The sequence below is a fragment of the Dermochelys coriacea genome, chromosome 12, assembly GCF_009764565.3.
Source record: "Dermochelys coriacea isolate rDerCor1 chromosome 12, rDerCor1.pri.v4, whole genome shotgun sequence".
NCBI classification, from domain to species: domain Eukaryota; kingdom Metazoa; phylum Chordata; order Testudines; family Dermochelyidae; genus Dermochelys; species Dermochelys coriacea.
Window position 1 is genome coordinate 8,203,255 of NC_050079.1, and position 24,647 is coordinate 8,227,901.

Below are 24,647 nucleotides of genomic sequence, written 5' to 3' on the forward strand. Positions count from 1 at the left end.
ATGACTTTATAGCTCAGCAAGGAACAAACTTCTCTAAGCACAGGCCTGTAACAACAGCTACTAGCTCAGGCCCCGCTCCTGCAATGAGCATCATAGGTGGCCCTGGGGCTCGGCTCAGAGGTCTTTCTCCACAGATACCGATACGCTAACCGAATGTATGCCAGCACCGAATTTGTGCCGTCAGGTGCTGCATTTTAAGCAGACGGAAGAGAACAGAAGCAACAGGGCTGAGGCAGTTTTCCTCCTTTCACTGCTTGACTATCAATCATTGATGATAAGTCAGTCACAAGCTAACTCAATAGTCTCCTCTCATAATGGCTTCTTTGCCTTTCTACTTCATCAAATCTTCTTTCCCGGCTCCTGCACAAGCCCCATTAATCTGTCAAAAACACTCATCCTTTCCCCCACCCTTTTTGATTTACTGCTTTTTTTTTTTTTACAGCCTTAAAATCAACTTCCAGTCACATGGAAGGGTGTTTCTGTCTTGTTCGGATTCTGATTGAATTGTGAATCCGTAAGATCAGTAGTTAGACGTGCAAATTGATAACATCTTGTTGAAAAATCCCCAGATTATGGCCAAATAACATTAAGGTTAAATGGATAAATTCAGAAATGCCAAACCAAAGTTGCTTCTGCATCCTTAACTGTCTAGTTGGAGCAATGTATTGCATGGGCCTCTTCTCAGTGTATCTTAATGTCTCCCAAGTATTTATCACTATCAAAGTAATAACATTTCTGCAGTGCCACATGTATAGAGTCAGCTGTTGTTTTTATTTCTGTGTATTGCACCGTTCAATCTCAAAGGAGTCTGCTGTCGGCAGAGGCAGGCTTTTTGCATTCAGTGCCAACTCATATCTATGGACTAATTCTAATCTCACTTATCCCAGTTTTACCCTGATGTATATTCTACTGTCTTGACATAACTCATGATACCAAACAGGTGTAACTGACAGCAGATCCAGGCCCACTATGTGTTGTCTCACAGAGACTTTACTTGTGTTCTTTCTTGACTCATTCTTCGAGCCTAATCCAAACACACTGAAGTGAATGAAAAGACTCTCACAATCTGCCCCCTACATTAGGTCTCTAAGTCATTCTCACAGAAAGCTGACTATGGAAAGACATCACCTGCATGGCTACTAGATGTACCATATATTCTGCAACAGAGATGCACATTAGAGGAGGGATGTTCCTTTGGTGGACAGGGTGGGTGGAAAGGGTATATAAAAGGAAGCAGAGGGAGAGTTTCTCTTTACTCCTGCTGGGCTCAGTGGCTTGGGAAGGCTTTGTCATAGAAAGGTACATAGGATCCAAGAATGGGAGGCCAAAAATCCAAACAGATAGTATCTAAAACCCAGCTCAGGCTAGGATCATGGGGCTTGCAACTCCTCCCAGCCAGCATGACTTCTAATCTCTCTCTCTCTTGCTCAATTTCCTTTCCCTGTTTTTATTATATATAAATATATATATATATATACACACACACACACACACACACACACACACACAGAGCCCCAGGGCAGGGAAGGGTGTTTCTTGACTTCTCTCCAGGCAGTTGGGCCAGAAGCGCTAACCTGTCCCTTAAAGGGGTAGTCCACTGGTTGAACTGGTCCACATGAGTTTTTATAGAATCTCATTTTTGCAGATGCCTAGCTCCTGGGATAGAAGCATGTGAAACACCCCAATAAATAAATACATTCAATCAAGTCACAGCTGCTTCTCGCAGAGAAATGTACACACCGTTGGGATTTACGGTGATAAAGCCTCCAAGACCACAGTGAGTATGTCTCCACTGCCATAAAAAAAAAACCCATGGCACCGAGACTCAGAGCTCATGGGGACTTGGGCCACAGGGCTAAAAATAGCCGTGTAGACCTTTGTGCTGGGGCCTGGCCTCTGAGACCCACCCCCCTCGCAGTGTCTCAGAGCCCGGGTTCCACCCCGAGCCCAAACGTCTACACTGTTGTTTTATAGCCCCATGGCCCAGTTCCACGAGCCCAAGTCAGCTGACCCAGGCCACAGTACGGGGTTTTTATTGCAGTGTAGACCTACCTACCCAGTGAACTGGGCTGCTAGAAAATTTCACATGAACTTCTCTGGGCTTTGAAAATCTTGTCCTAGTTCTTGTGGCAGGAATGGGCTATTGTAGCCACAGACCATTCCAGTCCCTGCCTCTCCAGTGCGAGCTCTATGCAGGTACCCTCTGTTAAACATTTATAGTCCCTGGAAAAGCCTGGTCATGGTTGGGTCTGGCTGGAACATGGCTAGACAGTGTGGATGATGCTGACACATTTTCAGACTACATGCTGAGGCCTAGTTACAGATCTAGAGCTGAATTCAGATCTGCTGGCACAAGCAGAGGCCTGGCCCAGATCCTAGGTGGGAATCACCCAAGGAACAGCAGGCAGCATTACTATCTTCACCCTTTCGTGGAGGTTCCTTCAGGAGGAGAGCTCCTAGCAGCCCTGCGGTTTAAATCTGCATGTGGGATGTGCAGAGTAAGTGCATTCTCCCCATCCTTCCATACACAGACTTTGGGTCTGATCCAATTCCTGTGTCCCTATCCTAGCCATACTCCTCTCCAGCCGGTACTGCCCTCCACGCTGAACCGCTGCAGGACCCTGGATGGAGAGTGGATGGAGAGCTGCTGCTTTCCTCCAATACAACCTTCTCGTGGTCAGATTTTCGGCCACTGGGGCCCTGGTTTAGATGTTCCCTAGCTGGATTAAAGCCATGGCTATGATGAAGGTCCTGCCAACACTACACAATGTTTAACCAAGTCCCCTGACTTTTTTGTAACTGTGGCATTGATGGCCACATTCTCATGCAGTTCAAAGCAAAAAGGTTCATTCCTCGTGGGTGGCAAGGCCGGCTCCGGGAAGGGACAGTCTAATATGGGCTTCAGCAGGGAATGCTGGGAGTGTTGAGATGAAGGAAAGGACAGGCAGGTGGCAGCAAAGACTTACAGTAACTTTTGCCTGACACCTCCCTTGCTCGTGGCAGATATGCTGTGAGAGAGGCAGCAAGCTTACTAAAGAGTTAAACACAACTGAAGGGCCCTAGCGTCTTCCCTCTGCATTCGCTTTTCCTCTCCCCTTTGTTTTGTGACTATTTTTGTCAGCAGTTCAACCACTTCATTCACCCTGCTCTTTCCGGGTACACCGTCAGAGGGCACGGCCTCAAGCAAGAAGGCGCCAGACACATTCATAAATTACAGTGCAGACAAGGGGCCAATAAATGCTGTGTCACTGAAAGTCAAGCTGAGCTTTGCCATTGACTTGAATAAGAACTAGATCAATCCCCAAGTTACCAGGATGTACACACCCAAGAGTCCTGAAGGGTCTTTACAATGAACTGGCTGATGCTAACTAAAGATACGCAATCTCTCATTAAAATCCACCTCTGTGCTGGAGGACTGGACAGCAGCCAGTGGTGTAACTATCTTTGAAAAGGCACTAGCAGTGATCCTGAGAATCACAGACCCCAATGAGCATTACTTCTGTCCCATCTACGTTAATTTTAATTCTCATTTCAACCAGAGTTATCAAATTTCTAGATCGGGATGTCAAATATACTGTCCCTGGGCCAGATCCTGCCCACTTGATGTGGCTCCACAGGACATATTCAGATTGATCAGAATCGTGGCTTTCACTGAAAAAGCAAAGTAAGTTTCCAGCCCTCATGGCTGATCTCTCTGCACATCTCCCAATGACAGCACTGGAGAATGCTGTGGGCTAAAGGGAATATAGAGTCTTACATGTATATCCCGGTCCAGGGGGATAATTTAAAATAGAATCTGGCCCTCAGTAACAAGAGTTTGAGACACCCTGCTCTGCATGAACACGAAATGAAAGACTTTGGCAAAGAAAATCATGCTTCACTAATCTATAAGAGTTTTTTAAGCCTGTCAACCAAATAGTGGCTAAAGGAGAACAGGTTGATGTAAAATTTCTTCGGATTTTCAAAAAGCCTCCAAGAGGCGGCTACCAAGGAAACTAACTAGTCCTTGGCAGAGATAAAATTCAGTCATGGATCAGAAACTGGCTAAGAGACAGAAAGCAAAAAGAGTAGGAATAAATGAAATGGTCAGTTTTCATCCTGGCAAAAGATCAACAGTAGGCTGCTCAGGGGCTCTGTACCCAGTACTGGTGTTGCTTAATATATTCATTAAAATCTGGGAAAGTGATCAGAGAGGTGGCAAAATGTACAGAAGACAAATACATTTAGGTTGGTTAAGGGAGGCTGTGTGGCACTTCAGAGAGACACACAACTTGTAAACTAAATAAATTTGAGCTGGACATCTTACAGAGTCATTTAGAGAAGAACTGCAATTAAAGCCTCCCCATTAACAATTTAAGGCCCAGACTAGCAAAGCACTAGGGCCCTACCAAATTCACGGCCATAAAAAACGCGTCATGGACCGTGAAAGCTGGTCTCCCCCTATGAAATCTGGTCTTGCATGCTTTTACTCTATACTAAACAGATTTCACAGGGGAGATCAACATTTCTCAAATTGGAGGTCCTGACCCAAAAGGGACTTGCGTGTAGGGGTCATGGTATTGCCACCTTTACTTCTGCGCTGCTGCCTGCAGAGCTGGGCGGCCAGAGAGCAGCGGCTGCTGACTGAAGGCCCAGCTCTGCAGGGAGCAGCGCAGAAGTAAAGGTGACGACACCATACCAGGCCATCCTTACTTCTGCGCTGTTGCTGGCAGCAACTCTGCTTTCAGAGCTGGGATCCCAGCCAGCAGCTGCCGCTCTCCAGCTGCCCAGCTCTGAAGGCAGCGCTACCACCAGCAGCAGGGCAGAAGTAAGTGTAGCAGTACCACAAACCCAAATCCCCAGCCACACACACCACACCCCCCCCCTCCTTTTTGGATTAGGACCCCTCCAATTACAACACCATGAAATTTCAGATTTAAATAGCTAAAATCATTAAATTTACAATTTTTAAAATTCTATGACTGGGAAATTGACCAAAATGGACTGTGAATTTGGTAGGGCCCTCGCTTTACCAGTAAGGCTAGATCAGCAGAGCCACCTAATGTAGACACAGTTTATGCCGACAGGAGGAGGAGTTCTTCCCTCCCACCTCCCCGAGCAACATTAGCACAGCTGACTGAAGCCCTCTTCCCTAAGCTGCGTCTGCACTGGGGGTTTGGCTGGCATAGCTACAACATTTTCCCCAAATTGGGCCCTCTCAGTGTTACAAAGGATCATATGGCAGGTCCTCAGGGCTGGCTGAGCTCAGCTGTTAGCTCTGAGCATTGCAATCTCTGGGATTGCAGCGCCGCTAAAATTAGGCCCAGCCGCCACAAGATCGGGGAGGGACAAACAGATCAATTTCGAGTGAGTGGCACTACAACCCCATGGATCAGATCGTAACACCACTCACCAATTTGGCCCAGCTGGCCTCCCAGCACGATGCCCACAGCAGGAAACCAAGCTGAGCCCAGCCAGCCCCATGGAACTGGAGCTGAAGGAGGTAACCCCTATAGGGTAAGTGTAGGGTGGGCACTAAGCCCCACCACCCAGCCCTTCCCTCCCCCCCAGCACAGGACCTGACCCACCCCACACCTGTTTATTTGGTTGAGACAGGCCATCTCCCCATTTACTGGGTCACAACAAGCCATTTCTCCCCCACCCCGATTACTCGTTCAACATTTACAGAGAGGCCCTGAGCACAAGAAGGTTGTGAACCACTAAGCTGGGGGTGTGTCGTGTTTTCACACCCTTAAATGGCAGAGCTATTCCAACAAAGCTTTGTAGTACAGACTTGGCCTCAAGCATGTGTATAACTCGTAAACCCTATTGAAGCCACGTGTACCACTCCCATACTCAAAATTAAGCCTGTCCTTAAGTGCTTTGCTGGCCCATGATTCCAGCCCTTTGCAATGAAGTGAATTAATCCTTTTGGAATATCCCTATTAAACCACTCCCCCTCTCCTTATGGTTCCTTCCTTCAGGGGCCAAAGTGACAGCCATTGGAAAGCCAAGCCCCCACAGAAGGCCTTATTGATATCCCCCGCACATGCCTGGAATGGAATGAGCTTAGTCACCTACTATTTCTTCCCCCAGCTCATTGTTTTCCAACCTGCATTTACTGAACTGCTCGAACACTGGATGTTCTGTTCGGAACAGATTTTTAAGAGGTTCCAAGGCCAGCCACTCACTCTCTTTGGTTGCGGAAGCTATTGACAGCAGACCTGTGGTGGCACAAAATGCCCGTACTTTTCTATTGCTGCTGGAGATTCTACGTGGTACATTCACCAGCTCTTACAAAAAACAGGAACCAAAACATGAAGGCAGAGGAAACAAACAAGAAGGCACAATGGACACAGCTGCTATTATGGGAAGAATAGCCACCACTTAGCATGACAGCGATTTGAATTTCTCCCACACCTTCCATCCAAGGATCTCAAGCATTAAATATTTAAGCCTCCAACATACAGCATTATCCCTGTTTTCCAAATGTGAGAGTCAGACAAATTAATTAAAGGACTTGCCTAAGGTTGCAAAGCTCATCAGTGGTCAAATCCAAGTCTCCCGATTACCTGTCTTATGCTTAAAACCACAAGCCCACCTTTCTCCTCCTAAAAACTTGTGCAAAGCCTTCCTGGACATGACTCCAGGAATGGCTACAGAGACATCCTTGGCTTATTCTTATTGGGTTTCTTCCCCCTTGACCAGTGCTGACTGAGCTAATGCACTTAGGCACTAAGTGGGTCGCCATGCCCGTCAGGAAATATATTTACGCTTCACTTAACACTGGAAATTGTACCAACCAGTTGCTGAACAAAAGCCACTCCAAATTAACAAGGTACAATACTCCAGGCAGCAGTCTTCTGACTACTAAGAGCAGCAAGGTCTGCAGCAATATGGAAGTGAATAGGTGTCATTGACACAAATGTGCCCTCAGAGCCAGCTTACAGCAGTGGGTAAAAATCATAAATGTGATTTAAAATTCTATAAATCAGTGCAAGCAATGCCTCGCCTGAAGGCTATCAGCCATTGTCGACGGTCATTTTGTTATTGAGTGGAAAACAAAAAGTAGTGGGCATGCCAAAACAAAGGTCTAATACCCCTTACAAAGATGCTGTGCCCAGATCATTGAGGAACACAGGACTAGAAAGGACTTCCTAGTTCATGGAACCCAGTCCCGCGCTATTTCAGGCAATCCCTTCATATATCCCGTTCATAAGTTTATCAAGCTGCATCTTTCAACTACTTAGGTGTAGTTATGGCTAAGAGATAGGTTGTCACATCCAGGATTTCTGTGACACAACCCAGCCTATTTCGGTTTGTGTTGTTTAAGCCATAGAAAGCAACCCCTTTGTATGAAAATATTCCTAGACCGATTTATGAAACCATCAAATTTAAAGATGCACCAGATTTTATCATCACGAGGTATAGCAAACAATGTAATAAGACACTGGTATGTCTCTTTAAATACATTTAAACTATTAAGGGCATCTATTCAAATGTCCTTCTAATGGAAAAATATAATTGAAATACTGTGGAAGGATTTTCCTTTTCCAAAAAAAGGAAATTAAGATTGTACTTGTGGGGACAAAGCCATGACTTCCTATAACAGATAGGCAGGCTTAGGCATGAGACTGCAAATTAGGAATGGAGAAGTTCACAGGTCAAATGTGAGGCCTCAAATCCTGCAGACTTATGCAGGGAGGAGAGGGTTAAAACCTGTGCCTCGTTGCGGGATCAAGGCCTTAAAACTTTAATTTAAGATTGTTACCTTACGAACAAGCATGTAGGGCCTGACTGTCCTTTCCCACCCAGGAGTTACTTCTCTGAAAGTCAGAGGAATAACCCCTGTTTGGGGCTAATCATACCAATCCAGGTCTCAGCATAGCAGCCGTGTTAGTCTGTATTCGCAAAAAGAAAAGGAGTACTTGTGGCACCTTAGAGACTAACAAATTTATTTGAGCATAAGCTTTCGTGAGCTACAGAAAAGGAGTACTTGTGGCACCTTAGAGACTAACAAATTTATTTGAGCATAAGCTTTCGTGAGCTACAGCTCACTTCAAGTGAGCTGTAGCTCACGAAAGCTTATGCTCAAATAAATTTGTTAGTCTCTAAGGTGCCACAAGTACTCCTTTTCTTTTTTCCATCCAGGTCTGTTTATCATCTCTTAATCAGGCCTTCATTTTAAGGCTAGCTGAATCATTTGAACGGTTATTGGTATTATGGTTGCACCTAGTAACTCCAATCAAAAGTCAGGACCCCACTGCGCACTTCCCTTAATATTCACACAATTTGCATTATCTGTTCTGAATGCAGAAAACCCTGTACACAATACAGAAGATGCATTAGATACTGAGAGCCTAAGCAGACTAAGGCATGAGTAGACTAAGCAATTGCTTAGGGCCTCAAGCAGCTCAAGGGGGCCCCCCATCTGTTGTGGGGGGCCAAAATATTCCTGCTCAGGGCCCCCAAATGGGCTAGCACCACCTCTGACTTACAGCCACACATTTTAATGCTCAAGAATTTTGCCTCACCTTCCAAGACAAACAAAAAAAATATCCGCAATAGAGAGTGATTCAAAGAAGCTAAGGAGAACCCTGATAAAGCTCTTGAACATCCAGGAGCTACAGACACATAGCTATAGGCCCCAATCCACAGAGCTCTTTGCAGGATCGGGGCGATAGGTTAAGTCATCTTTTGCAAGTTGCAATTTTGTTGGAATTATTGGCTGTATTTTGTTGTGAAGCACTGCTAAGGAAAGACCAGACACACGTCAGACTTTACAATATTTACACTAAGCCAGGCACAAGAACAAGTCACCCATCCTTATTCCGGATCCCTCACCCTAGATGAGTAGAATTTTTGTAAGGCTGGCGTAAGTTGTATGTGTCTGACAGTCTGCCATTTCCTTTGAGGTCACAAATCGCAGGTGCTTCTGCCCCATCTGAAGAGGGGAGCAAAACTGGCCAAAAATAAACAACGGATAAATAAATCACACAACACTTCCCAATGTAACAGTTACAGTGCTTGCCTGAAGATGAGGCCTTACATGAGCAGACACTGTGTCATGCATGCTTTAGTCCCAAGGCTCTCATTAATGCCCATGATAGATGGGCAGCTACAACCCAAAGCAGAAGTTACTGAGAATAATCCCTAACCCTGTACAGTAATTAGTTCTGCAAACTGAAATCAGTGACTAACATATCAATAAAATCAGGCATTCTATTTCTCAAGTAAAGCCTTTATTTTCATTCCTCACACTCATAGTTGTACAACAATCACCATTGTGGGAACAACACTTTTTTACGTACAAAATATTAATATGAGAACAGAAGATGTCCATTTCAGGGACAGCAGCTGCATTTATTGGACGCTGGCTCTTTGCAGACAGGGCCCTTGGCACAACTATTGCATCCAGCTGGGCAACAGGAGCAGCAGCCTAAACAAAATAAAAATAAAAGACAGCATATTGACAGCAACAAAGATGCTGCATTCTCTAGAATCTCAGGAAATGCAACGTATTAAAGATGTCTTGATTGTGGTGGTTTTTTGCCCCTTTGTGATCTGTATCTAGTAATGGAAAGAATACATGGCACACTTCTCCCTGTTCTATACTAAAAGATGAACCTATTTGACATTTAAAAGAACATCTTAATGTAGGTTCCAAGGGCTTTTGAGAATCAAGTCCTATAAAGGTCTACTTCTGCTCTCAGCCATTCCATTGCAAGGACCCAATTCAATAAGCACATGCCTAAGTGCTTTGCTGTTTGGGATCCTATAACCAGAGTATCTATTGACTTCAGAGTAGTTCCTCTGCTTTTAAACTGGAGTAATAGAGCAGAATGTGACCCTGAAACTTTGGGCTCCTCTTCACCACTCTTGCTACTCCCACAACTCACTGGAAACAACCTGATTACATCTCAATACCTCAGCAATACCACTTCCAAAGAAATTACAGCTCATATGTTACGAAAGTGTCAAAATACTTCGATCTAACCCACATTATCAGTGTAAAAAAAAAATCTACTCACTTTTTTTGCAAAATACACATCTACGATTTTTGCATTTGCAACCAGCAGTACAGCCACCTGAGCCACCTTGGGGGATAAAGAGAAAGGAGAGGTCATCAGCATTGTTCAACTAGAACACCTGGTCAGACACCAAAGGAGAATTTTATCAACAATCATTTTCAGGTTATACAAAGTACCCAAGCTCCCATCCTACCCCATGGCTCAATTTTCATTGTTTTTTCCCGTTACCTGGATCTTTCCAAAAAAGAAAAAAAGTTACTTGAAGAATCTTCTCATGCCCTGAAAAAAGTGTACTTTAAAACATACTTGGCCCACTTACCGGATATTTAAATATAGCCCACCTTGCTAAGGTAAGACCAGGTGGCATTCAAGTCAGAGAGTTTGGGTTCCAGGATCTATTCACAATGATTTCATAACCCAGAGGGGAAAGCCAGAGTCACTCCAAGGTGCCACAAGTCCTCCTGTTCGTTTTGTGGACACAGACTAACAGGGCTGCTACTCTGAAACCTCCCAGAGCTAGAGATTCTTTCCCCTGCCCATGCTGATTGCATGCAAGGACGGGGGCTGTTTCCCAGTGAGGGGAAAACAAGAGGCCCTTCCCAGAAGGGATTAATTTGTAATGCAAGAGGTGCAGGGGCTCAAGCATTGGTTTTTTTATATCCACAACTGATGCAGCAAGACCACGGGTGCTGAGCTATGCACGGCCAAGCCTAGAGGTGCTGGGGCTTAGCCCTAGCACAAATTAAACCCTGGCCTCCCCGACTAGCCTAAGAACCCCCCATGGCAGTTTGGAGCAGGGTCTGTGCATCCCGCCAGCGGGGAGGAGTCACTCACCGGTAACACAAGGACAGTCCTGGGGATCCATCGCTAGCTTGGCTCCTTCAGTAGCTGCTCAGTCAGAGGAAGACTCAGGGATCAGAGGAGAGTTTGGCTCAGGAGCTGCGCCCGCTGCCTCCTATTTATCCCGGCGGAAGGGTGAGGGCGAGCGCAAAACCTCCGCGAGCCCTGCACATGGCTCCCGAAACACCACAGGGGGACGCTGTCTGCAACCCTCCCCCCCCCGAGTGCATTGCACGACGGTGCTGTAGCCACACAGACCGACCAGGGCGCTGTGTGCAACCCCCCCGTGCATTGCACGGTGCTGTGTGCAAACCCTCTCCGCCCGTGCATTGCACGCCGCTGGGTCGGCACAGACCGACCAGGGCGCTGTGTGCAAAACCCCGCCCCGTGCATTGCACGCCGCTGTGTGCAAACCCGCCCCCCCCCGTGCATTGCACGCCGCTGGGTAGGCACAGACCGAGCAGGGCACCGTGTGCAAACCACCCCCCCGTGCATTGCACGGTGCTGTGTCGGCACAGATCGACCAGGGCGCTGTGTGCCAACCCCCCAGTGCATTGCACTGTCCCGCACCTCTCTCCCGGGACACGCGGACCCCGCTGCACCCCTAGGCAGGGCATCTCCTTTCAGGCTCAGCCCGTCCCACCCAGGGCACAGAAGGAGGAGACGCCATCGCTCCCCTCCCCGACCTGCCCCCCGGGACGGAAGCTGGGCCCCGAGCCCCAGCAATTGGTCTCCGGGTCCGTGCGCAAACCCGGGGCTCGGCCGCCCAGCGTGATCTAGGGGCTCCCGGGCCCGTGTGCAGCCGTGTGCGTGCGGGGAGGGTCCCCAGGCCCGGGTGCGGGGAGCTGGGACACCGCCCTGCCCCACGGCCCCCGCGGCTACCCGGGCACAGCAGGGCATTGCGCCCCCGGGACACAGTAACTGGCCTGGCCGCCCCTCCTGGTTCCCCGGGCTAGGGGCTGCACCGTAGCCTGACATCGGCATAATTGCTGCAAAATCTGCCCCCCCCCCCGCACAACGCAATGACACCTCCCCTCCTACCCCCAGCTACACAACAGGGCTTCTCCTAGCCCAGGGGCGGGTGTTGGAAGGGTGCTGATGGCAGAGGCTCTGCCAGCGGGCGAGTAGCCTCTTCTGGGAAGCCTTAGAGCAGGGACGTGCCCTAGTCTAGGACACTGGGGGGGTAGGGGAAAGGCAGAGTGAGAGAAGAGCAGTCCCTTAAAAGCAGGTTTGGCCTCATCCTTTCCCACTTGGGGCCTCTATTCCCTTAAAATATATGGAATTGATCACGGTCATGGCAACTGGTGCGGGATTATAATAGGACTCCGGCGAAGGCAGCCCGAGGAACAGGCCTGAAACCCCCCCTCACCCCCCCGACAGAGGGCTAACAGGAGCCAGTGGCTGGAAGCTGAAGCGAGACCCATTCAGATTGGAAAGAAGGCTCATGTTTGTAAGAGCCGGGGTTAGCCACCACTGGAACAATTCATTACCAAGGGTCCGGGCGGATTCACCATTGCTGATCGCTTTTTAAAATCAAGATTAGATGTTTGGGGGTGAAATAGGCTCTGGTTCAAAGGGAATTATTTGGGGGCAGTTCTATGGCCTGTGTTACACACTAGGTCAGACTGCATGAGCATAGGGATCCCTGCAGGTCTTGGAGGTTAAGAGTCATTCTGAACATTGATGATCAGCTGTCAACTGCAGCTTCATCCTCCTCCTCCTCCCCCCACCCTTTCTTCTTTTAGGCTCCCCTCCTGTTATACCAATAAAATAAAAACCAGCAGGATCTTGTTAAAAGGGGAAAAGGCAAAGTACCACATTTATTGTGAATACAGAAAGAATCCTAGTAAGCAGTTAGTTATAGCTATAACATTCCATTCAATCTCATATTTATTCACACATTCATTCATACACACAGGTTCTGCAAGGTTGTTATCATAGTTACCAGCCTTAGAGTTGCTCATGCCAAGCCACTGGCCAGGTGGCATGGACATGAGGAGGGAGCAGAGCTTTGTCAGATGCTCATCTGATGCTCCTGGAAGTTGGTTTGCAGAATCAGATCCCAAAGTTCTCACTTTCTAGAGTCCATTTTTATAGGAATTTCTCCTATACCAGTCTATGGGAATTGCTTCATCATGCTGTTGCTGAATCAATCAGCAGATGGCAGGTTCCTGATGGCTCTGTGCTGCCAGATGTTATCTTGTTCTTTGGTTCTCCCATTCTTGAGGCTGTTGGGTGGATTCCAGTCTGCCCTCCGGGGGTCCTCTGATTATTTCCACTTAACGCCTTCTTCAGCCGATGGACACTGAATTCTTAGGCTGGCACCTCCTTGATCATTCAGTGATTATCCACACCAAGCATCCATCCACGTACATCCTCTATCTCTATTTTAATCACAATTGCTAAGAAAGTGAGATGAATACAACAAAAGGGCGGAGAGTCTCTGGATGCTATTTCTGTTGCTACAGAGTATTGCTTTGAGTCTCTCTCTGTGTGAGTAGTAGTTGTTACAAAGAATTGCTTTGAGAACAGACTCTGTCTTAGAAACGGGTTTCCGTGTCCGGCAGACACCCGAGGACACCATCCAGGAGAACTTGCAGGATGCCGCCAAGATCGACGCCTCCCTGCTAGCACCATGGCAGAAGATAAATGCCCTGAACACCTTCCTGATCCCCCGCATCTCTTTCATCCTAAGGGGATCCGCTGTGGCGAAGGTACCCCTCAACAAGGCAGACAAGATCATCTGGCAGCTGGTGAAGAAGTGGCTGTTCCTTCTCCAGAGAGCCAGCAACGAGCTGGTCTATATCGCCCACAGGCGTGGCGGTGCCAATGTCCCCTGCATGGGTGACCTGTGTGACATCGCGGTGATCACCCACGCCTTCCGCCTGCTGACATGTCCCGACGCCATGGTAAGGAACATCGCAGCAAATACCCTCCATGACGCAACAAAGAAGCGGATCGGCAGAGCCCCCTCCAACCAAGACACCGCCAGATTCCTGAGCGGTTCTCTGGATGGCGAATTTGGACGGGACGGTGGCGACATCACTTTACTGTGGTCCCACGCTCGCAATGCCACGCGTCGCCCGGGGAAGCGCATCGGCTGCCGCTGGGAGTGGTGCAAGGAGTGCCAGGAGCTGGGAGTCCTGGTGCCGCAGATCAGGTCTGATGACAACACCATCATCACCCCGAGCGCCAGGGGCATGCTGGAGAGGACCCTGACGGCAGCCATCCACTCGCTGTACATGGAAACCCTGAAGCATTAACCAGACCAGGGTAAAGTCTTCGAACTGACCAGCAAGTGGGACGCCAGCAAACACTTCCTCGCCAGGGGCAGCTTCACCCGTTTCGCCGTTTGATCCACTGCGCCCGGCTCAACTGCGTCCCGCTCAACGGAGCCATCTGCCACGGGAACCGAGACAAGTGATGCAGGAACTGGGCTACTCCAACGAGACCCTGTCCCACGTCCTGCGCAGCTGCAAGCCCCACTCCAGAGCCTGGCAGCTGCACCACAATGCCATCCAGAACTGCCTAGTGAAAGCCATCGCACCGCGCCTGGGGGAGGTCGCCGTGAACTCCACCATCCCCGGGACGGACAGCCAGTTGCGACCTGACGTGGCAGTCACCGACGAGGACCAGAAAAAGATCATCCTCATCAACATCACGGTCTCCTTCGAGAACAGGACCCCAGCCTTCCGCGAATTGCGAGATCGTAAGCTGGAAAAATACGCCCCCCGGCCGACAACCTGAGAGCGAAGGGCTACGAGGTGCAGATGGATGTCCTGATTGTCAGAGCCCTGGGCACTTGGGACCCCTGCAATGAGCGTGTGCTCCGGACCTGCGGGATCGGTCGACGGTACGCACGGTTCATGCGGCGCTTCAGGGTCTTGGACACAATCCGATGGTCCAGGGACATCTACATCGAACGCATCACCGGCCACCGACAATATCAGGAGGTGCGAGCCGGTACAACATTGTGCATCAACTATGGGAAAGGGACTAAGACTTTCTATTGGACCATATGAACTGGAACCATAAACTCACGGAACATTAAATCCCACCAAATGAGGGTAGATCCATCCTCATCATCGTATCCACTCATTATACTCCACAATGAACATAGCGACTATATGGACAACATACCCCATATCTCAACGTTTGAACTTTGGCCCATTAAACTTTTACCCCCAGTCAGGGAGATTGCAGATTATGTATTCCTTACGCCACCTGCTCTTAAACTGAATTTCACACCCCTTGATAATCTGTATCTTATTCCCTGATAACCAAAAACTTCTATGCCTAAACTGTGTACCGTTTTCTTTTTACTTCAACATTATCTTAATAAAATTATTAAATCTGTACTAACACAATTAGCAGCTTGCAAATTTCACACACAGAGGGAGAGAAACAGTACGAAAAACCAAGAGACCTCTTAATTAGTAATACCCTGGAATTTAAACTATGGGGAATCAAACTCATTTGTGATTTTAATACAGAACTTCTTTAATACGATCGAACACTCCCACCAACTCAGGCAGCCTGGGGGGTCTCAGCCTAGGTGAGACCAAGGCCTGCTGTCCCTGAGCCACCACCCCATCTTCAGTTTTCCCTGTTCATTCTCAGGGTACCCCACAAACAGGTCCGTTGCTGGGGCAAAAAGAGCCTGCACGGAAAGGCAAAGAAAACCCCAGAGAGTGGGAGAACCACTGAGGAAATTCTTCTACCTCAGTGGTACAGCAGTTGGGGGCAGGAAGGGAGGCAGCCAGAAGTTGTTCAGGAGGGGTGGAATGGGGAACTGTATCCCTCTGCTCTGGGAAGTGAGGGGATGATCTAGCCTGGCACTGCCATTAGAAAGATACTGGATTATGACACATCTCTGTGGCATATGAGTGAGAATCTGTTACAGCAGGACACGCCAATGTTGACACCTCATATCGTGCAGGGAGAGTCACCAGATGCAGTAGCTTCAAGCAGGACCTGGTCACGTGCAGAAATATTAACTCAGTTTTAGCAAAGCTCTTTAGAAACAAAGAAAATCTGGCTTCTGTTACATCCATGCAACCCCCCTGCATCTCCCAGTGTTTGTGTGGCAGAAGAACCTACATACCATGGAGTTGGATGCGGATGATCGGACAGACAGACTTTAATGGGATCGCCTGGGTATAGATGAGGACAGGCTGTAACCCTGTTTACTGTATTACCCACAGAGTGATTACAATTAAGGGCATGCATTTAAGGCACTCTGAATAGGCCTAGGGTAAAGAAATATTGCATTGTGGCAACAGCAGTTCCTTTATCAAAACAGCCGAGTCTCAGTGGGTTTCCTCCAGCTCTGTTCCCCTAAGTGAGCCTTGTGTTCAGAGCAACTGCACCTGTATTCCTCCTCTCTACCCTCTCCAGGGCACCTACTCTAGGCTCCCCATGGAGCCCCTATCTCACTGTCTCCCGACCAGGCTTTTTCCAGGCTGTACAGTTCCCTGCCTACCCTATGATATCCCCAGCAAGCCAGGCTGCCTAGAGTCTGTATTTTGCAGTCTCCAAAGATGATGAGTGACTCTAATTTCTAGCAGTTATATGTTACCACACAGCTCTTTCTAGACAAAAGAGATTAATTTTTAAGTACTGCAAGGAAACCATAAAAACCAATACAAGTTTCTGTACGCACACGCTTGCTACAAGTGACTGGAGCATAGGAAGCCTACCTCCTGGGCGGAGCAGAGCCTTGCCTAGTGGTTGTGGCAGCAGTTCAGTGCAATGGCAAGTGTAGATCCAGGTACTGACCCTACAGTAAAGCCAGAGTCAAAGAACCAAGCAAAGAGTCAGAGGCAGGAAGGCAATGCCTACACTGAAGCATCCGGGAGTGAAGAGCTGGAGCAGAGTAAGTACAGCGATAGATGTGATCTACAATGAGCAGTCACTATACTGCTGGACTCAGGTAGCAGGCTGCTGGCTCACCTGTCCCATCAGGAAGCACAGCCATTTGTAAAAGGCTCATTGGGCCAGCTGAGTTCACTGGGTTGCCTAGCAACTAGGCTGGGCACCAGCTGTGCTCCTCACACTTACCAGATGTCATCCATCAGTCTGATGGGGTCTCAGTCGGCCAAAGCCATGCAAGTCCCTGCTAGGGAGGATTGGGGCTTCCTTTGGCAGAAGCTGCTGCTGTTGGCTAGACGAGACAGAAGGCCCTGAGAAGGTGGATGAGGTATTATCTTTTATTGGACCAACTTCTGTCAGGGAAAGACAAGCTTTCAAGTTTACACAGTGCTCTTCTTCAGGTCTGGAAAACTAACTCAAAGTGTCACAAAGTTTGAACAGATGGTTTAGCACAAGCAGTTAACATATATTTCAAGGGACCGTTCAGGAGGTGTTTACTTATGCTAACCAATCTATTCAAATCTTGTATTCAGCGGTGACACTTTGAATTTCTTTCCCAGACCTGAAGAAGAGCTCTGTGTAAGCTCAAAAGCTTGTCTCTCTCACTGACAGAAGTTGGTCCAATTAAAAGATAATACCTCACCCACTTTGTCTCTCCAATATCCTGGGACTAAGATGGCTACAACACTGAAGGCAAAGAAGGCCCTGAGTCAGTTCAAAGTCAGGCTTTTCATCCAGAAGTCCTTTCATTGTCTATTTGTCTCTGGAGAATCCAGTTTGAACTACTATATTCAACTGTCTCCACTGGGGTCACTTCTCTGGAGGTGTTACACTATCAGTGAATTTGCCTAATTGCCCCCCATTCTTATTTCCTGCAGGAGCTGTGGTCACCCTCCCCCATGGAATTACATCCAGTCCCTGGCTCACAATGATACATAAACTTTGTAACAGAGTAAGATCTCCTAAAGAGGTCAATTTCCTGTCTCAAGCCTTACAACAGCTGGGTCCCAGTAAGAACAGCACTAAGCTTCAGAAAAGGTGGCCATAAAGCTTCTAAAATCCACTGACAGTGGGGGAAAATGAACTCCTTGGGAGCCATCCCAATGAATGGACTTTCTGGATTAAAATAAGTGTCTTGTATTACCTGGAAATAAATTTCGCCAGCCAATTACAGCCTTTGTCAGCATTCTGACAGACGAACAGGAAACCAGACCCTTACAGTTGTATTACTGAGTCCCTCGTGATTAGGGTTACCACCTGGCAGGGCCAGTATTTGACTGGTCTGGCCAGTTTTTTTATGGCATTGCCAGTTGGCAGAAAAATAATTTAATCTGCTGGGTTTTTTTTACATGGGTCTAAAGATTTGCATTATTATCGCAATATACTGGGATACCTGATGTTAAACGTTTCTGTGTCCAGCTAAAGATGCTGCAGTGCTCCCACTTCTGCCGTTTAAGAAAATGATGTCATCAATCTTATCTATATGTGTTAGCTCTCTAGATACAATAAGTGGCTGTTGAAGGGGGAGGAAGATTGCAGAGTTGCCTTGTGTTTGGGGTTGCATGGGGCTTGTTTTGTGGGGGGTGGAGGAACTGCTGGATTTTTGCAGTTCAAAGGTGGTTTCCCAGGATGATGAAGGAAAAGCCACAACTGACATCAAATATAAAACATTTTTAAAAAGTGCCCAGATAGTGGGTGTTGCCATTTTGGGGCACCAATCCTGCAACACCTCGGGCTAACGTTCCAGGGCACTGAGTAGCTCCAGCTCAGTGATATTCAGCCTGAACGTTCCCCTTCTTAATTTCCTCCTATCACCCTCTGGGTGCTCCCTGTGTACTGTGCTCAATAATCCCTTTCCTTCCGATACTAGCAGCATTTCCTAATGCCCACCCAGCCATCCTTACTTAGTATTGAACCACATTTTCAGTCTTTCCTCAGAAACCAAACCCCCTCCAGCCTCCTGATTAATTTTGTTCCTCTTCTCAGAGCTCCCTCCAATTCTTTACTATCTTTCCAGTACCGAGGGGCTCTGGCCTGAACGCAATATTCCACATGCTGTGAGGTAGGGAAGCTACCTTCTCCTTGTCCGGTGACACGCAGCCCAGTATTGCATTCGTGCCTTACGGCACTGCCAGCTCATATCTAGCATACTCACCCAGAGGGAGCACCTGGGAGGCTGTAATCTGAAAGAGCCCAAGGGCTGATAATGTTAGCTAGAAGCGTGTTAGGCAGAAGCTTGCCTTTGAGAGGAAGGATGGTGCAGTGGTTAAGGGCGCCACTTGGGAGATCTAGGTCTAGTTTTCTGCTCTGCCACAGATATCCTTAGGATTGGTCTAAACTATAGTTAGGCGGACGCAAGGCATCTTATGTCAACCTAACTATCAGTGTCTACACTACAGCGTTGTTCCCACTGATGTCCGTTGCCCACTACACTGACCTAATGACGCCCCCTCTATGAGAGGCGTAGTGCTTAGGTCGATATCGTTAGGGGGACGCCATGTCTGTGTAGATTCTGCATTACTTACATTGCCTGTTGGCTGCCAGCCCTGCATGGGGCTCACAGCGGGAGCCCAGCCACCTTAGGGCTGACAGCCTGACCCACACATCCCTGGGCCAGGGGTTCCATGTCCCACAATACCCCACACAGTTAAGTTGGTGGAAGTGCTCCTGGGGAGGACATGTACCACCGGGGGGGGGGGGGGGGCATTGTGTGGACATGAACCACTGCAGTAATTACTGTGGTGGCTGTACGTTGACCTAACTTAGGTTGACTTAATTTTTTTAGTGTAGACAAGGCCTTAGTCACGTAGTCTCTCTCTGCGCCTCAGTTTCCCATCCATACAGGAGGCATAATAGCACAGCCCTGCCCTCACAGGGATTTTATGAGGATAAATAGACTAGCAATGCCAGAGTTGAGTGTTAGACCTCACTTTGCTTGCCCAGCCAAGCTATGGAATTGCGGAGCAGCAAGAATTCGGAGATGGATTCTGGCCAGGTGCAATGGGAGGATGTTTTAAAATCTAGCAGTTTAGAAGGGAGCGTGCAAGCAACAACAAACAATGTGGCTTCCCAAGAGACTCCTAGTGCCTCAGAAGGGGCAAGGAGGCCATGGCCTCCCTCCACATGTGGAGTCCAAAGTGACATGGGCCTTGTTTGCTGCCACATCACGGCTTAAACTCTATTTATCTTGGTGCTTTTATGGTCCCCATTACTGGAGCATCTGAACACTGCACACTCTTTAGCTGGCCATTTTCTAAAGTGGTAGATTTTAATCCTTCCTCCCAGTGCAGCCTCCTCACTAGATTTCTTAATTCCCTAGTCTACCATCCTGAAAGCTCATATCCTTGTGCTGCCCTGCTCCTGCCTCCAATTCCTTGCAGGTGCACATGGTCACCCTTTCTCAGCTAGCTCCCATCTCATTCTCAGTCATTTCTGCCACCTGTCAGTAAAAAACAAAAAAACAAACACACCACACCAGCCCCGGGAATGGCTTTTCCTCTGGCTATGGTAACTACTGCTGTCATTTTATTTTATGAGTCCCACTGCTAACAAAATGGGTACCTGTGTAACCCCCAGACAAGCAACCAGGAAGCCAACAAGCCCCAATATGATGACCTAGGTGCTATTCAGCTCCTGTTCCATCCAACACAGTTAAAGGTGTACAATCTCTAATGAGCCCCTGGTTTTTAATTAGTGAGACTGTAGCTAAGTCAGCTATTTCCCCTTAACCTTTGATTGTCCACATCTACCCTTATGGCTGGTTGTATTCGTATTGTTGCATTCTGAGCAGCTTGCCTACAGGGCTTCATGTGAGTAAAGTGCCTACAGGACATACATACAGAGCAACACCTACAGCAGCCTAGTCTGGAACATCCTGGCCTAGTGCAGCAAGCTGGAAGGCTAGCCAGATCAGTTACCCCTGCAGAGTTGGGGAGCCTATTTAGACTGTAAAGCATTGTGGCCTGGTTACAAGACAACCGCCATGTTCCCAGCCTGGGGGAATCGAGTAAGCTGCTGCAGCTACTAACCATGTTATGTAGACACAAAAGATGTTCTGAGCCAGCCCTGTCACTAGCTGCAAGTGGCGGTGTAGCCAGGCCCCACGTTGATGTAATATGGTGTTAAGAAATCAGGATGAAGGGCTGCTACAGCAGTTTAGACTTCACTCCTCTGCATTGGACTCACAACTGAATTGGCACAATGGATTGAGGGTCAGCATCTTGCAGAACTAGGCCCTGTGTTCTAGGCACAGCAATTCCTAGGCTGCTTCCCCTTGCTACCAAGAGACAAAAACAACTCTGAGCCGCCACTACAGAAATATTGTGTTTGAAAACATTTCTCCTTTTGCCTGAAGCTCTGCTGGCAAAAGCAAAGCCAAGCCCGTGCTGCAGCTCATGCATGAAGCTTTATTCTCTGGGCTCTTGTTAATGCTCCCATGAGATGTGCTGCTAACACCCTGTGCAAGAACTAAACTCTGAACAGGGGTTTAGTCCTGCAAGCTGGAGATCACTGAATTGAATGAACATGCTGAGTAAATCAGGCATTACATTTCTCCAATCATGGCCTTTATTTCTGTGAAAGGTACAAAACAGTCATTGCTACATTACAAACAAAATTAGTTTCTCCTTTCATACAGGATATTTACAGAACAGAAAATAGCCATTTTAAGAACAGCAGCTGCATTTACTAGTTGCTGGATCTTTGCAGACACAGCCCTTAGCACAATTATTGCATCCAGCTGGGCAACAGGAGCAACAACCTGAAAAGATAAAAATCAAGACAAGATTATTGGAGATGCCGGGGGGGGGAAAAAGGCAAAAAACAGCTCTCCCCTGTAAGAATTTAAGGAAGTTCAACATGGACGAGACAAGGAGCAAAACCATGCTGTGAACTATACGTTATAAAATATTAGAACATCTCAGTTGTACTGTTAATACATATTCCTCACAAAGACCACATAAGAGTCAAGATTGGACAATCCTGGGTCATTTCCCACCTTAATATAGGCCAGCATCCTTTATCTGATGCAACAGTTTTGTTAAAAACACTCAGTGTACGAAAAAAAACAAACTAGTTGGCATTGGAAAATACAGAAGTTTTTACAAATTATACTTATGGAAAGGACACTGATTTCACCTTTCAGGGCCACACTTGGAAAGAAAGTATACAGTTTAACAACAGATGCCCTGCTTCAGCAGAGCACCTGCTTATCTTAAAGCATATGCTTAAATCCATCCCATCAGCAAGGCACTTGCAGCCTGATCCCAAGATCCCACTGAAATGAAAGGCAAGACTAATCTTCCCTTTGATGGGCTTTGCAGCAGGCCCATAAAGCACAGCCCTAACTCCCACAGACTAAAAGTTGAGCACACGCTTAGTTGTTTTGCTAAATCAAGGCCAGAAATTCTAGTTTCTATATACCAGCCTCCATACTGCTGCCATGGAAGCCAGTAACAAAACCCTCATTCATCTCAGTCTCAGCAAGGCAGGCAACTCCTTTGTTGACAAAACATTTTTAAGGGGGGGGGGAATACTCACTCTTTTTGCAAGAGGTGCACCTGCAATTTTTGCATTTGCAGGAGTCAGCACAGGTACAGGAGCCACCTGGTGGATAAAGGGGGGGGGGGAAATGAGTGTCACAGCTGGATTAGTTTCCGAGTAGCAGCCATGTTAGTCTGTATTCGCAAAAAGAAAAAAAAAAAAAAAAGGAGGACTTGTGGCACCTTAGAGACTAACACATTTATTTGAGCATAAGCTTTCGTGAGCTACAGCTCACTTCATCGGATCCGATGAAATGAGCTGTAGCTCACGAAAGCTTATGCTCAAATAAATGTGTTAGTCTCTAAGGTGCCACAAGTCCTCCTTTTTCTTGATACAGCTGGACTAAAAGCAAGACGACAATCAGGGGGACAAGGGGAGAATTTTATCAGCAGCATGGGAAAAAAAACCCAAAACCTAACAGGGAAAGTCAATAGACAGACCACGGACCCAACCCCCAGGTGTTTTTTAAACACCACAAAAACTTGTTATCATTATATTCTTTTCTCTCGAGTCTGGACCTTGACCAAGAAATTTGGACCTTGACAACAAATAAATTGATTACCCCTGATCAACAGGTTTAATCTCAGTCAATTGCTTCCCAGTGCCCTGCTACGTATAAATTATCTCTAGGTTATCCCTTGGTTTGAATCCATCTGTTACCTGGATCTTACAAAATTCACCGCAGAATCTTTTCCCCGCTCCGTGAACATATATTTGAAAGTGGCCTAAAAATGGATTCCCACCGCTGGAAAAGGATATTTTACAAGCCAGCCCGGGGCGCGACGGTAAAAGCAAGTGACATTTGAACCAGGGAGTTTGGTTGGCAGGATCTAGGCGCAGAGATTTCACTGCGGCCCCAGCGAGCGGCCAGAGCCGCTCCCGGGTGCACAGATCTTCCCCCTTCCCCTGCACAGAGGGTGGCTGGATCCCAGCGAGGGGGGGAAGCAGAGCCCCAAACACCCCCCCCCCCCCCAGCAGCTTGGAGCAGGGGCTCGGCAGCGGGGTGGAGTCACTCACCGCTAGCACAAGGACAGTCCTGGGGATCCATGGCTCCCTGGGTGCTGGCGGCAGCTGCTCAGTCACACGGAGGAGGCGAGGTTTAGAGGGGAGCTGCCCGTCGCCTCCTATTTATCCCGGCGGAGGAGTGGGAGCGAGCGCAAAACCCCCGCCCCCGCCAGCCCTGCACACGGGCTCCGAAGCAGCGCACAGAGCTGGGGGGCTGCTGGCAGGTCCTAGCACCGCACAGTGCTGCGTGCAAAGCCGGCCGTGCCGAGTGCATTGCACAGGGCTCGGGGGGTTGCCCCCCGCACAGAGCCGCGCGCTGCGTGCAAAGCTTTCCGGAGTGCATTGCGCGGTGCTAGCTCCGCACACACCAGGGCGCCGTGTGCAAAGTGCAAACATCCCCCCCTGCATTGCGCGGTGCTAGCCCCGCACACACCAGGGCGCCGTGTGCAAAGTGCAAACATCCCCCCCTGCATTGCGCGGTGCTAGCCCCGCACACACCAGGGCGCCGTGTGCAAAGTGCAAACATCCCCCCCTGCATTGCGCGGTGCTAGCCCCGCACACACCAGGGCGCCGTGTGCAAACTGCAAACATCCCTCCCCGCCCCGCACACACCAGGGCGCCGTGTGCAAAGTGTAAACATCCCCCCGCATTGCGCGGTGCTAGCCCCGCACACACCAGGGCGCCGTGTGCAAAGTGTAAACATCCCTCCCCCCCGCATTGCCTGATACGAGCCCCGCACAGACCCGGGCGCGGTATGGAAACGCCTGCGTCCCGACTGCAACAGCACAGATCAGGGTGCCGAGTGCAACCTGCTCTCCCCCAGCGCATTGCAGGGTTGTCCCCCCCGCCCAGGTCCCGGCCGCCCCGGCCCCGGCCCCGGCGCTGAGCGTAAAGGCCTCCGGGTGCGGTGCACGGTGCGATTCCCGCATAGACCCCAGGGCGCTGAGTGCAACGTGTATCCTTAGTAAAAAGAAAAGGAGTACTTGTGGCACCTTAGAGACTAACAAATTTATTAGAGCATAAGCTTTCGTGAGCTACAGCTCACTTCATCGGATGCATTTGGTGGAAAAAACAGAGGAGAGATTTATATACACACACACAGAGAACATGAAACAATGGGTTTATCATACACACTGTAAGGAGAGTGATCACTTAAGATAAGCCATCACCAACAGCAGGGGGGGGAAAGGAGGAAAACCTTTCATGGTGACAAGCAGGTAGGCTAATTCCAGCAGTTAACAAGAATATCAGAGGAACAGTGGGGGGTGGGGTGGGAGGGAGAAATACCATGGGGAAATAGTTTTACTTTGTGTAATGACTCATCCATTCCCAGTCTCTATTCAAGCCTAAGTTAATTGTATCCAGTTTGCAAATTAATTC

General features: G+C 48.4%; 1 protein-coding gene across 1 annotated transcript; it reads right to left on the minus strand.

Annotated features, from left to right (window-relative positions):
- Nucleotides 1–21,264: 21,264 nt before the first annotated feature.
- On the minus strand, nucleotides 21,265–23,568 carry LOC119841139 (metallothionein A). Its single transcript, XM_038368260.2, has 3 exons — nucleotides 23,280–23,568; nucleotides 22,260–22,325; nucleotides 21,265–21,480 (listed from the first exon to the last, which is right to left on the minus strand). Exons 1-3 carry the CDS (start codon nucleotides 23,308–23,310, stop codon nucleotides 21,386–21,388), a joined length of 192 nt encoding a protein of 63 aa, XP_038224188.1. The 5' UTR covers nucleotides 23,311–23,568; the 3' UTR covers nucleotides 21,265–21,385.
- Nucleotides 23,569–24,647: the final 1,079 nt, after the last annotated feature.